Consider the following 13,848-nt stretch of genomic DNA (forward strand, 5'->3'; position numbering starts at 1 on the left):
AAAACAGGGGGAGGAGAAAGGTTAATTTAGGGCTACGTTGTGGGTGTGTCTAGACTACAGGGTTTTGCTGACAAAAGTTGGCTTTTGTCGACAAAACTATACTTGCGTCTACACTACTGCCGCGTTCTGTCGACAGTAAGTCGACAGGATGCAGCAGTTTTGTCGACAGCGGTAAACCTCATTTTACGAGGAGTGATGCCTTTTTTTGAAAGTACTCTTTCGAAAAAAGGCGCTATTGCATGCAAACTGCTTTTTTCGACAGAGAGCGTCTAGACTCGCTTTCAAAAAAGTGGCTTGCTTTGTCGACAGTACGGATCGTCGTCTAGACGCTCTTTTTCGACGGAGGCTTTCTCTGTCGAAAAAGGCGTGCAGTCTAGGCGTAGCCTGTGTGTGTTCACGAGATGCCCTCCACGGATAAGGAAGGGGACCCCAAAGGAAGAGATAGAAATGGGGGGTGGAAGTGGGCTTTTAGCCCAGCTGTTGAGCTCCAACTAGGAGAGGGAAATTAGCATGAAGGAAGGGCACAGTGTGTGGGAGAAGGCGGGGGGGTGAGGAAGGGTTTCTCTTTCTTTCTCTCAGTGCTCAGTTAATCCTGCTGTCAGTTGGTGTTAAGGCAGCAGTCTAAACGCTGGATTCCAAGAGAAGGAGCTGCACAATACAGAAGGCATAGCAGAAGGGAGGCGAGAGAGAGAGACAAGCGGGGAAAAAAAACAAATCCATGCTTGGAACTGAGGTTCTTTTTCGCCAATGCAAAAGGGAATATGCAGCACATTTTTGCCTTCTTCTGCACCAGTTTCCTAGGGACGGTGTTAGGGGCCAATTTCCCCAACAATATCCAGATAGGTGAGTTTGAGATGCTCCGGAGCGGCGGTTCTATTTGGGAGTGACTTTCCCTGGCAAAGCAGCGGGGGGATCTGACCCATTCGCTCCCTCCGCTTGCAGAGAAGGAACGTGTGCCGGAGTGATGTGCGGGGTGGATTTTGATGTGGCTAGAGCCGCGGAGGCTGCCGATGGGCTCCGACGAGCAGGGATGTATCAATTCTTACGGGAGGGAAATCGATGCTGGCACAGAAAAGTGCCTCCGAAATGGAGGAAGCCAAAAATCCTGTTTGTTTGTTTGCTAAGAAAAATACCAGGGCTGGTGCTCTGCATCGGGGTGTGGGTGTAGTTAAGAAAGCACTTATTGCATTTTATTTTTGGCAGGGTTTCTCGTGTCTGGAGTACCTGGCAGAGGAAACAGCACTAGAGCATCTCTGTTGTTGTTGTTGTTTGTTGTGAAAGAATAAGGCCAGAGCTAGGAAGATGTTGCATTCTAGTCTGTTTTCATTTCATTCCCCGGCTTTCCTTTTCGCATCAGCAATTCCCCATGTCTTTGTCTTTTGCTCTCCCCAATTCCACATTCCGGGAGCTGCTCACAGCCTTCCCCCACGTTATTATGATTGATCATTTGCTTAAATGCCATTGGGAACTGCATCTTTGCTCGTCTCTTTCCCTTGTGAATACATCCCTTTCCATCACCCCTCTCTTTGTCATGCCAACCGTCTGCTAAGCCAGTGAGTTTAATCAACTCCTGGGTTAGTCCAACTGCACAATTGGTGCATTTATTACTGTTGATGCTACTTTGCTTTTCCCTTCACCAGCCCTCCCGGCACCCCTCTCCCAATTCAGAATTTGTTCACCAGCTCAAGCTTTTTCCCCATTTTAATAAAAAAAGATGGAGGGAGGGAGGGATACTGCCAGGTTGGTTTTCTTTTGGTAGCAACACTTAGACGTGATTTTTTTTTGAAAGAGAGGGTGCAAATGTCCCCTCCACTCTAGCAGGAGATGCAATCTGTGTTGAAAATATGCAAAGTCTCTTTCCTGCCAATGGGCCACTCTCTGCGCCTCCAGTCCCTGGCTGCTTTTCCAAGCAATCTGCTCGGGAAAGTTGTAATGTACCAATATACCTTTTTATTTTCATTCCATTAATCACTACATTTCTCTGGGCTTCCTTTCCTGGCTTGTAAATCAGGATAACTGTTCCCCGCTTTTACCTTTTGCCAGGACAGTCAGAAAACCCGGCTGTATAACAGGGACTCTTAAAAATAAATAAATAAAAGTTTGGAAGGAATCTAAACCTTCATGCCCCAGGGCATAAACTGACCTCTAAGCGAGGGGGGCGGAAGCAAACTTTCCCTGGGGTCAGGTGATCCCATGAATACCCATTGCAAGGTTTCTTCCAACTTCACCATATGCATCTGATCCTGGCCACCGTCAGAGACAGGACGCTGAGCTAGAAGGTCCATGGCTCTCATGCTGTCTGGCCAGTCCTGATGTGCTACCTGGTGCTATCATTCCAGAGCTTGCCTGAATCCTAGCAGCCATCTCAGTGGGCAAACCCCTTTCATGGTCAGATTTTTGACTGGTCCTGCTGGCTTTGTCTGTTGTCACCCATAAAACAAATTGTGGGTCTTCTCCAGGCCGCGTTCCCCATCCCTTCCAGCAGCATGTGGCTGGTCAGGAAGGGTGAATTCTCCTCTTTTATTACAACCATCTTAAGAGTTCCTCTCCCCTCGGTCCCCAGCCACCAATGATTCTTCATTCCAGGCCAGATTGGACAGCCTGACCCCTGCCAAGTAACCCCCATCACTCCTTGAGCAGAACAGTGCGTTTGAATCGATTGGGTGGTGAGTCAGGGGGGCAAAATTGCCTGTGGGCCTACAGCAGGTGAGCTGAATGAGGCGCCGTTCTCCGTGGGTCACAGGGGTGCAAAGGTGCTGTTCTCCCACATCCAGCTATCCTGGGAACACTTCTGTTCTTGTCCTTTCCCATTGTGCAGGAAGAGACTTACCCCAAATTCATGCCCGTCCTACCCGCTGCTAGTCTGAGGGAAAGGTGCAAGCTGGCATATTTTGATACACCCCTTACATAAGGCATATACTACACAAGATGCCTAAGCACCTACCCTCTTGTGTCTCATGGTACCGGGACATTATGGAGTCTAGCAGAATGCGAGCAGCATTTGTTGAGCCGGGTAGGTTCCCATCCATAGAATGTTTCCTAGGCTTGTTACAGTGTGGATGTATTTCAGACCTTTGCTTTCTTCATTTTTTTTTCTCCCCAGGGGGATTATTTCCTAATCAGCAGTCCCAGGAACATGCGGCTTTTAGGTTTGCATTGTCTCAGCTCACAGAATCCCCAAAACTGCTTCCTCAGATTGACATTGTGAATATCAGCGACAGCTTTGAAATGACATACACCTGTAAGTAACAGCTTTCTGCACTCTCTTTTGTGTGGCTTTTACCCTGGCCGGCTGTTCTTCTGAAGTGAGGGATGTATGGAGGGGTGGTTCTTTCTCCCTACCCGAAACCCCTCCATCCACTCCCTGCAAAGAAAGCCTGTAAGAGAGAGCTCTGACTCTGTTTGGTTTGTTCTGGGATCTGGGTATTGGGTAGCACTGCAGTTGTTCACGCACTGTCTTCTGTTTTCTCTTTCGATGATTGCAAAGTGTTATAGGAAAACCTTTCAGTTACTCTTTCTGTTTCTTAGCCCCTCTCCCACTTGTTGAGATTTCATTTCAGCCCTTGCTCCCATGTGTGTCATAGCCCCGATGTGACAGACCCCACTGGTCGACATGAGCTCTGGTCTAGGGCTTTACTTCAAAATAATCTTCATTAAGCTAAATTAATGAGCAGAGCGTCCACACTTAAATCTGTACTCCTGCTTTCCTTAGGGAGTAATGCTAATTTCCAACCAGTTATTTCGAAATAGCGGTCATGCAAACACTCTGGTGCCGCTCTTTCGAAATAACTACTCCCCAGAGTAATTTGAATTAATTACTCCCCAGTGCTTCCTGGCATTCTAACTCGAGATAGCACGTCCACATTTAATGGAACCTGCCTCAGACTAATTTCGAGGCTTCCCCATAGCTATTTCGATTCTGTTATTTTGGGAGTTATTAAGTTGATTGTAGTCATTTTGAAATGGTTTCTTAGTGTAGACATGCCCGAATGGATTACTTCAGATGAACACCTCTTTCTCGGGCCTCAGTTTTAGCCAGGCTGCATTTCTGGTAGAAGTAACAGGAAGCTCGAAAAAGCGCGCTAGAGGATGGCTTTAAAATAAAGGGCCTGTCCAATAAGGAGAGAAAGGGGAGAGGTCTGGTTTCAAGTTCTGCTGGAATTATCAGCGCCATTAAAGTGTTTCTGAACAAGAACGGCCACGGGAGAGCCATTCATTCGGGTTAGCTCCAAGTTCCTAAAGCAGCCGATTGGACGGCTTCTCGTTATGCGGGGTGAGTGGGAAGCACAGGAATGTATTGCCAGGTAATGTCAGGATTAGCGGGAACAGAAAAGCATAAAAGGAAGGGGAGAGAAAAAAGCCCCACAGTTCAAAATGGGAATACTGCAGAGCTCACCTCTTTGTATTGTGCAGCCTACTGCTTTGTGAGAGCAGCTGGTGCCGGTTGTGACTCGGAGCACAAAGAATTCTTTCGTTTGATCCAGTGTCATACTCGTTGCTTTCAATCCGTGTATGTGTGTTTAAGGACTGGCAGTAGGGACCGGAGGGATACAAGAAATCCTTCTCTTTTTGTGATGCCTGGTGCATTGTTATTGGCTAACATTTGTAGTATCCTTTTGATTCACTGAAACACCCTCTTCTTGCAGTGGAGTCATGTGGCTCGCCAGACTGATCTGGATACAAACTGTTCTCGCTGCTAAGAAATGGACAGGGAGGTGGGGGAGGAATGTTCTCTTGGGAAAAGAACCCAATATGTACCAGCGGAAGACTTCACAAAGGGTTTCCTCGGAGGGAGAAGGGTTTTGTGTTTCTCTTCTGAGGTCTGCGAACAGAGGGGTTTGCAATCCAAGAATTCGTCAGGCAGCGCTTTAAAAAAAAAAAAAAAGAAGAAGGGGAGGGTAAAATTTTGGCCATTTTTTTTTCACTCTAGGAGCGAATGACTCCCGTAAAGATTTTTTAATTTTCCTTAATAGGCCTCTCTGAGCCAACTACTGTAGTAGGCTTCCATCAAGCCGGGGGGGAAAAAAACTATTTCAGGTCGATTCAATGAGACTGTATTGGCAGAACAAGCTAAACAAGCGTTGCCAGTGCAGAAGAAAAAGGCAGATCCCTCTGGTACTTGTCCAAGGAGGCTACAACCTCTTCTGGAGAGGGCTGTGGAATTGCACTGAGAGACGGTCCATTTCCTGAGCTGGTAGCAGGTAGCTAAGGGCCTGTGGAATGTGATTGAAGATGCAAGCCTGTCTCATAGACAGTGGCACCATCAGTCTCTGTGGGTCCCTGGGCAAGGTGGATGGGGGTGGGGCTAATGGTGGAAGGGGCGGGGCCAAAGGAAGCCAACCCTCAGCGCTGCCCAGAGTGTGGCACAGCGCCCCCTAGCCCTTAGAGCTAACCAGAGCATGGCACGCACCCCCAGGCCCTAGTGCTGCCTGGATTTAAAGGTCTCAGGGCCCCAGCCAACACGGCGGAGCTGGAGTTCAGGGCCCCTTTGAATCACTTGGCCGTGGGACAACTGTTTCTTTTCCCCTCCCCTCCCCTCCACCGACAGCAGGCCTGCTCAGAGAATATTGTGCCTGGGCTTCCCTCTGTAAATCTGTCCCTAGTCACTGTTTACTCCACAGCCACTAGAAATGACGGCAAAACCACGAGACACCTCACGTTTAGGGAGCTCTATATCATCAGGCCACAGAGACGTGAGGGCTGACGAAGGCTAAATGAAAGTGAGCTGCCCCCTCCCTCCAAAAGAGCTGGAATGCTGAACTGGCTGGGTGTTATATTTAAGTTTTATGTAGGGCACGTTGTCCTAGATCAGACAGACAAAGCGCTCCACGCAATCCAACTTCATTTATTCGCAATTGGGTGTTTTTAATTAAAAGCCTCCCAAAGTCTTTTCTCTGGGGCTATGGCAAGCCACATTTGTTTTGAAGGCACAAAAAAAGGAGTGAATCCAGCCACCTCACCTGAAAGCAAGCTGTAGAGGCCCAGTTTTGATTGGCTAAAATTGGATTTAAAGTTCTACCGGGGGTTACCTCCTCCTGGATCCGACCATGATCTCCTAATGAACTCCTCTCCTGCGTGCCAAATGGAGTTATCTGCAGGGTGGAAGAGGAAAGATCCCTTTATTTGTGGTGAATGAAGCCCGTAACTACTGGGCGGGCCTTTCACTTGTTAGAAGAGAATATGTGACCGACTACAGACAGAGTTTGTTCCCGTGGAGATGCAGAACATGCCTCTGTTTCTTCAACTTGAATTGCCTGAGTCCCCCAAGGTGCTTCCTACACTAAATACTCTGCCTGAGTAAACTAACAGTTTGATCAGTCCCCTGCATCAAGCACAGCCTCCTGCTAGAATTCAGTCTGCCACGGCCATCAAAGCTCTCATGAGAATTCCAAATGCAAAACAAGTATCAGGGGTTGTGGTGGAAGTCGGAAGCCGTGTTAGATAATTTGCAAGGCAGTGACAAGGTAGCGGCATGCACTGCAGTGAAACAACCGTGCCTGGTGCATGAGGACAGCTTGCAACATGCATTTTATCTGTCTGCTTCTCCCTGCCGTATCGATGTTTACCCAATAACGATGAATGAGCTTTGTTGTCCTGATTGGTGAATTTGCTCCACAAGCCATAAGTAGCTTCCCTTCCCCCTCCAGCTATGTGACAGGTAACTGAGATATGAAAACAATACTGATGCACAAAGCCTGCACATCAGAGATGATGTTGGATTGACAGTTATGATCTGGTGTCCCTGAAGGCAATAGACCAGGTGGAATATCAGACTCTTACAACTGGTTGCCATGCCATCAGCGGTGCTACAGCACAGCAATAATCTTGTGATTTCAGATGCATCTGAGCTGGCCATGTATGCTGTGTGATGGACCGGGCCGAGTCTGGGCACCGCTGAAGGCGTCCGCTCAGGATGAATTGCTCAAACTCAGGGCCCCTTACAGCCCCTGACTAGAGACCTTCCCAAATAGGCCACAAACCAGTCACACCAAGCAAAACCACTCAGACTCCGCAGCTCTCCCTGTGCCACAATCAGCCCCAGGCCTAACACACAGGTGAGGGGTTATAGAACCCAATCTCACCTACCCCGAAATGGGTTCTCTTGGTCTCAAAAGCTCAGCCACAGTTCCCAGGTCAATTTACACTTTGGATCTTACCCACAAGATAATGCTGAGCCAATCCTTTAGAATCTACAATCTAAAGGTTTATTCATAAAAGAAGGAAAAGCATGAGAGTAAGGTTGTTAAGGAAAATACATTACATGCATCGAATCTCCAAGTTCTCAGTGCAGGCGCTTAGCAGAGATGTTATAAACTGTTATCTTAAAAGTCTCTGGTGTACATCCTATGTCAAGATGGGCCCACAATTCTTCCCGGCTCGCTGTTCCTCGCAAGGCTGCATCTGGAATCAGTAGCAAAATTGAAAGCCAGATGAAGTCTGCTTCATGGCATTTTATATCCATGCCTGGTCTCTTCCAAGCTGGAGCAAGTCACATGGCCGCCTTTGTACAGACTTTTGGGGTGAACTCCCTCTCCCCCCCCCCCCCCCCCCGCCCCCATGGGTGCAGCAATGATCTTTAAAATTCAATAACTTGACATGCTGTTACACAGGAATATTGAATATTCCAACTGACAAACACTGGTTAACTTAAAAATATGGACTGTAAGAACTTTAAAGCTCTTATCCTAAAGTGGTAAGAAGAACATTACATTTTTAAAAAATCCTCTAAGACTTATGGAAGTATGAAAATAACTAGTGACTGTTACTTCAGTTTGTATCCAATAACCTCTTATTTCATGCATGTGGTTAATGACCATACTGACATGTAAAAACTCACTGGGCACATTCTAATAATCACCTTAACTCTGACCCACAAGAGGTAGGATAATGTATTGGCTTTGTGTTTGTGACATTGTGGGTTACATAGCCCCCACATGGTTGGTTTGCAGGGAAAATGTGGGACCAACTACTGTCATTAGTTAAAGGAGATCTCCTACAGATCAGATGGCAGCAGCTGTATTTGTGTATATTTTATAAGAATATAAGAACAACTCTACTGGGTCAGATCAAATGTCCATCTAGCCCAGTCTCCTATCTTCCAACAGAGGCCAATGCCAGGAGCCCCAAAGGGAATGAGCAGAACAGGGAATTATCAAATGATCCCTCCCTTAGTGCCCATTCCCAGCTTCTGAAAAACGGAGGTTAGGGACATTATTCCTGACCATCCTGACTAATTGCCATCAATAGACCTATCTTCCATGAATGTATCTAGTTCTTTTTTTTTTTTAACTCTGTTAAAGATCTGGCCTTCACAACATCCTCTGACAAGGAGTTCCACAGGTTGACTGTGACACCATATAGTTATTTTGGGGGAGTCCTAAGGTTTCATCCCACCCCACAACAAAAGTATATTCCAGTGAGAGGTTGGTATAGAGAGGAAAACTGTTACATTATATAACAGTGAGCTTTGTATGGGATTGCATGACCCAAAAGGCTAATATAGAACTTTCCAGTCACCCTCAGAAACCTGAGCACAGATGCCGGCTTTGGTCATTACTGAACATGATTTTTGCGGTCTCCAGTGAGCTTTGTCAGCATCACAAAATCCCCCACGTACTTTGTGTTGGGACTTAGTGTCCGTGTCAGCTCAGCTGGAGATGCTGCAGCTCCGAATGGAGAGGTATTGGTAGCACTGTGTGAAATGCCAGCTCCTGGAAATGCAAATATAGGTCTGAGCTGCTATTGCATAGCTAAAGGGAGGACCACGCTGAACAAAAGTATTGTGGTCAGGGATCAAAGTGCACCGATGGAGTTGTGTACAAGAAATTTGCATGCCCTACTGAAAGTCAGTTTTCATCTAGGCTTCTACTAGGTCATCTAGGCTTCTACTAGGTCTACTAGTGAGTGAGTGTGAGTTAGAGATCTCCCCTCTGGTAATCAGCGGAGGATATGAGTTGGCTTTTACCTCTTGCTTTTTGCTCAGGAGGACCATGGTTCAATTCTTAAAGTGTCCATCAACCATCACTCATCCATGCTACTACTAGCAAGTAAAACCACCTACTACAGTAAAACTCCAATAGTCCGGCATCCAATAGTCCGGCACTTCTGATAGTCCGGCATCAAGATGGCAAGAGCCCAGTGAGTGAGCTTCAGCAAAAAATGAGTCACAAGGTAACAGCGGCAGCAGCTAAACTGAGCAAAAAGTGTAAAAAAGGCTTAAAAAAACTAAAACATTACAGTATACTGTATATGGTATGTACAATAAAAAGGGTTAAGAACACTTTATATACAGTATATAATGTATACAGTATATATATAACCATCTTATAGTACCTCCTGATAGTCCGGTATATCTGATAATCCAGCACCACCTAGGTCCCATAGGTTCCGGATTATCGGAAGTCTACTGTAAAAAATATTAGCATTTGCCCCCACATAACCCACTAGCTCCAATGGGGCGGGTTAGTGTGCAGGATAACTTTGTGTATACCTGGGGATACTGGGCAATTTAAAAGATGGATATAAGTATCAGCATTCGTCACAGGGCTTGCATGTGTTTGCACAGGCATGGGGCATGAATTTTCAGCGAAAGGCTGAAAATCCAGATCATAAAACTTTGGGATATCATACTCCATCTGTGCAAGAACAGTGCCCATCACTGAATGGCTGATCTTGAATGGGCACTGCAATCGGACTAATAATACTATTAATAAAATCAGTGCAAAAGGAAAGGAGGGAATAGGTTTGCGTGGTGAAACAACTGAACCACTTAAGAAGAGCTTTGTCTTGATCGCTTCATTTTTTTATTAGGTTCCTACCTACACTGCTAAGATCATTTGATGGCAGTCATAATATAAAAGACCGGCTAAACACGAATGATTTTGTTTGTTTGCTTCCGACACTCATGTGCATACAGCCCTTCTGTACCTTGCTCTTCCTCTCTCAAATTACCTTTTAGAGGCAAGGAGTAACAGACACACATTTTAATGTTCTCAAATGAGGATCTAAATTTGATTTAATTAAAACAATTATTGTTTGTTGAATTAAATATCCCTTTTTGTTGACAAACAGAGAAGTCGCCATTGCTTGGAATGGTGCTGCTGGTAATTATTTTGGTCGCAATCAATTAAAATGCAGTTTTGTAATTAAACTGCTCCAATTCCGGTGAGCCCTGTCCTAGGATACAATGCAAATGTTGTGGTGGTGTTGAGTGCAGGGGGAGGAGGAGAAGGGGGAGATTCTGCCAGGAATGCTACACAAATATGTAAACAGCACACTTCTGCTTGCTTAACACAATCTACACCAGCAGAAATACCGTCTTCAATGATCAAATAGCATCTACTTAATACAATGTTTGCTGCGAGTGAATGCATCTCTTTAGATTTTATAATATGATGTAGGCAGGTGCCTTTTGTGAACAGTGGAGCATTGCCGGCTTACATTTGTCCGTGGGTGCTGAGGGTGTTTGACACCTTATGGGATCAGTTTTATATTGATCAAAAACCATTGGTTGTACTACCATGCACTAAAATCCATACATAAACAGGCTAAGTAATAAAATTAATGGGTAGCAGGTTTAAAACTAATAAAAGAAAGTTCTTCTTCACACAGCGTGTAGTCAACCTGTGGAACTCCTTGCCAGAGGAGGCTGTGAAGGCTAGGACTATAATAGAGTTTAAAGAGAAGCTGGATAAATTCATGGAGGTTAGGTCCATAAAAGGCTATTAGCCAGGGGATAAAATGGTGTCCTTGGCCTCTGTTTGTCAGAGGCTGGAAAGGGATGGCAAGAGACAAATCGCTTGATCATTGTCTTCGGTCCACCCTCTCTGGGGCACCTGGTGCTGGCCACTGTGGGCAGACAGGCTACTGGGCTAGAAGGACCTTTGGTCTGACCCAGTACGGCCGTTCTTATGTTCTTATGTTCTTATGTAAGTAGGGCCTGACGTGGGTGAATTTTGCCAAAGATCTGCAAAAAATAATTTCCAGAATAGACAGCTTATGCTCCTTCTAGATCAACCAGTGGGCAGCTGCCTTCCAGCTCCCATGGGAATGATACTGTCATATTGCTTCTGCCCAGAAAATTTCAAGATGGAACCTCAGCTGAAATAACATGCAGGATAGGCCTACCAGCTGGGTAACTGCTAGCGGACAGAGCCTGTTCTGATGTCAGCCAGCAATTAGCACCCAGATTGTTGTGCAGCTCCAAAAGGAGAGGAACAAGACAAGCATGGAGAAATTTACTTTTATGATTGCTACCGCCAGTAGGGGGCAGACATTTGACAAGTTTAGTGTAGTCTCTTGTCTAGTCTATCTATACGCTTTGCTAGCCTTGGTCACTACAAGGGTCTGAGCGCCAGCAGACTGGGGAATCATAGAATACTAGGACTGGAAGGGACTTCGAGAGGTCATCGAGTCCAGTCTCCTGCCCTCATGGCAGGACCCAGTACCGTCTAGACCATCCTTGATAGACATTTATCTAACCTGCTCTTAAATATCTCCAGAGATGGAGATTCCACAACCTCCCTGGGCAATTTATTCCAGTGTTTGACTACCCTGGCTTGCCCAAGCCCTAGTTGGAATGATTGAGTTGGGGTTGGTCCTGCTTTGGGCAGGGGGCTGCATTCGATGGCCTCCTGAGGTCTCTTGCAGTTCTAGGAACCCGTGATTCTTTGTATCATCACATTTCACATGCATCTTCTCCATTCCATTACCCAAGTCATTAATGAAAACATTGACTGGTACCAGACCCGGGCCTGACTCCTGAGTGACCCCCACCCGATTTACCATCCCAGTTTTACAGAGAACTCTTGATAACTCAGGGTAGGAGTTAGTCAAGGGCACTTTTAGTAAAAATCAAGGATAGGTCACGGGCAATCATCGAAAATCACAGTCCATGACCTGCCTATGCCTTGTACTAAAATACCCCTAACTAACTCTTAGGTGCTGGGCAGGGGTTGGTCCCATAGATGCTGCTTCTGCTTTGGGTAAGGGTGGCCTAAGGCCTTGTTGACTCTACTGTGATAGAGGGTAGCCTGGGGTCTCGCTGCTGCTCCAGGTGCAGGGGGGTGACTTCTTGGAATCTCACCACTACTGTTACTCTAAGAGGGGAGCGACCTGGGACCCCACTTCTGCCGCTGGAGGGGGAGCAGCCCAGCATGCCGCTGTTGCTTCCAGATCTCTGCTCCACATCAGCCTGGGACCAGCTGCCCACGGCTGCCCAAGCAATGGTCAGTGCGGCTAGTCCTGGTACTACCCACAATGCAGCCGGTACCCAACTGCTCAGGCAGCCCACACCAGCTGCTGCAGGAGTCACATGCAGCGGTCTCGGAATGTCATAGAAGCTCTGATTTGCGTGACCACCGTGAAAGACTCACCGCCTTCTCGGTAGCTTGTCTTTGAGGATGGTCTTCCCGCCTGTTGTGCACCCACATTATAATCATTCCATCTAGACTCCACATCCTTAAGCAACAATGAGTAGTCTGCCGTACCTTAGAGTCTGACAAAAATATAGAGAATCATGAGCTTCTGTGGGTATCATTCTTGTTTTCTGCTATTTCCACTCCTTTTCATCTGATGAAGTGGGGTTTTCCCCAAGAAAGTTTGAGTCTCTATATTTTTGTTAGCCTCTATGGTGCCACAGGACTGCTTATTGTTTTTCAAGTTACAGACTAACACAGGCTATGTCTACACGGCAGGGTTTTTCTGGGAAAAACTCTGCCACATCTAGGGAACATGTCTGCTCTTCTGCTTTTTTTTACAGAGATCAGACGTGTGCTTTCAGAAGACCTGCCTTCCTCCTTCCACAAGGAAGAAGAGCTCTTCTGAAAGGGTACGTCTAGACTACAGGGTTTTGTCGACAGAAGTTTTGTCGACAGATACTGTCGACAAAGCTTCTGTCGACAAAGAGCGTCTACACTACATTCAGTTCTGTCGACAAAGCAAGCTGCTTTGTCAACATGGCAGTGTAGACGCAAGGACAGTTTACATGCAATAACACCTTCTGTCAACAGAACTCTGTCGACAGAAGGCGTTATGCCTCGTAAAATGAGGTTTACCAGCGTCGACAAAACTGCTGAGTTCTGTCGATGTTATGTCGACAGAACTCAGCAGTAGTGTAGACGCAGATATAGTTTTGTCGACAAAAGTCCACTTTTGTCGACAAAACTCTGTAGTCTAGACACACCCAAAGAGGCGGGGGAAGGAGGGATCCAAAATTTGGCCCAGTGTAGACGGGCCAAATTTCAGAAAAGCCTCTTCTGAAAAAAAAAGTGGAAAAAGGTACGCAAAATGCAGAGCACATTTTGTGTACCTTTTTCCACAAAAACTTTGTAGTCTAGACATACCCACAGTGACCCATCTGGGACTTTTTCCCCATATCCTTAGTTTGCCTCTGCAAATATCATGTGGGGACTATGTCAAAAAGTTTACTTGAATCAAGATATCAGACCAAAAAAATGATGTTAGGCTGAGACTAGTTTCATTATCCACTTAGCCCTGGTTTACACTAGAGCTTAATTTCAAAATAATCCCCTAGGTCGAATTAATAAGTGGTGTGTCCATACTACCACATCCATTATTCTGAAGTAATGGGCCGCTTAATTTGAAACCTGTACTCCTGCTTTCCTTGAGGAATAACTCGAATTCTGAAACAGTTATTTCAGAATAGTGGTAGTGTGGTCACGCTGGTGCCACTATTTTGAAATAACTACTCCCCAGAGTCATTTGAACAAATTACTCCCCAGTACCTCCTGGGGCTCTAAGTCGAGGTGTCACGTCCACATTAACAGAGCCTGCTTCAGACTAATTTTGAGGCTTCCCCCTTGTGTGGACATGCTATTTCGATGTTGT

At 46.2% G+C, this 13,848-nt stretch overlaps 1 protein-coding gene across 2 annotated transcripts in view; it reads left to right on the top strand.

Moving 5' to 3' along the window:
• Positions 1 to 591: 591 nt before the first annotated feature.
• Positions 592 to 13,848, top strand: part of GRIA1 (glutamate ionotropic receptor AMPA type subunit 1) — a 218,698-nt gene continuing 205,441 nt past the window's right edge. For both annotated transcript variants that reach the window (XM_006138270.4, XM_006138269.4), the window contains exons 1-2: positions 592 to 843; positions 3,104 to 3,241. In XM_006138270.4, the coding sequence (XP_006138332.2) occupies positions 762 to 843; positions 3,104 to 3,241 (220 nt within the window). In that variant the 5' untranslated portion in view covers positions 592 to 761. The remainder of the gene's footprint in view (positions 844 to 3,103; positions 3,242 to 13,848) is intronic.

This window comes from Pelodiscus sinensis, chromosome 17 (assembly GCF_049634645.1).
Source record: "Pelodiscus sinensis isolate JC-2024 chromosome 17, ASM4963464v1, whole genome shotgun sequence".
NCBI lineage: Eukaryota > Metazoa > Chordata > Testudines > Trionychidae > Pelodiscus > Pelodiscus sinensis.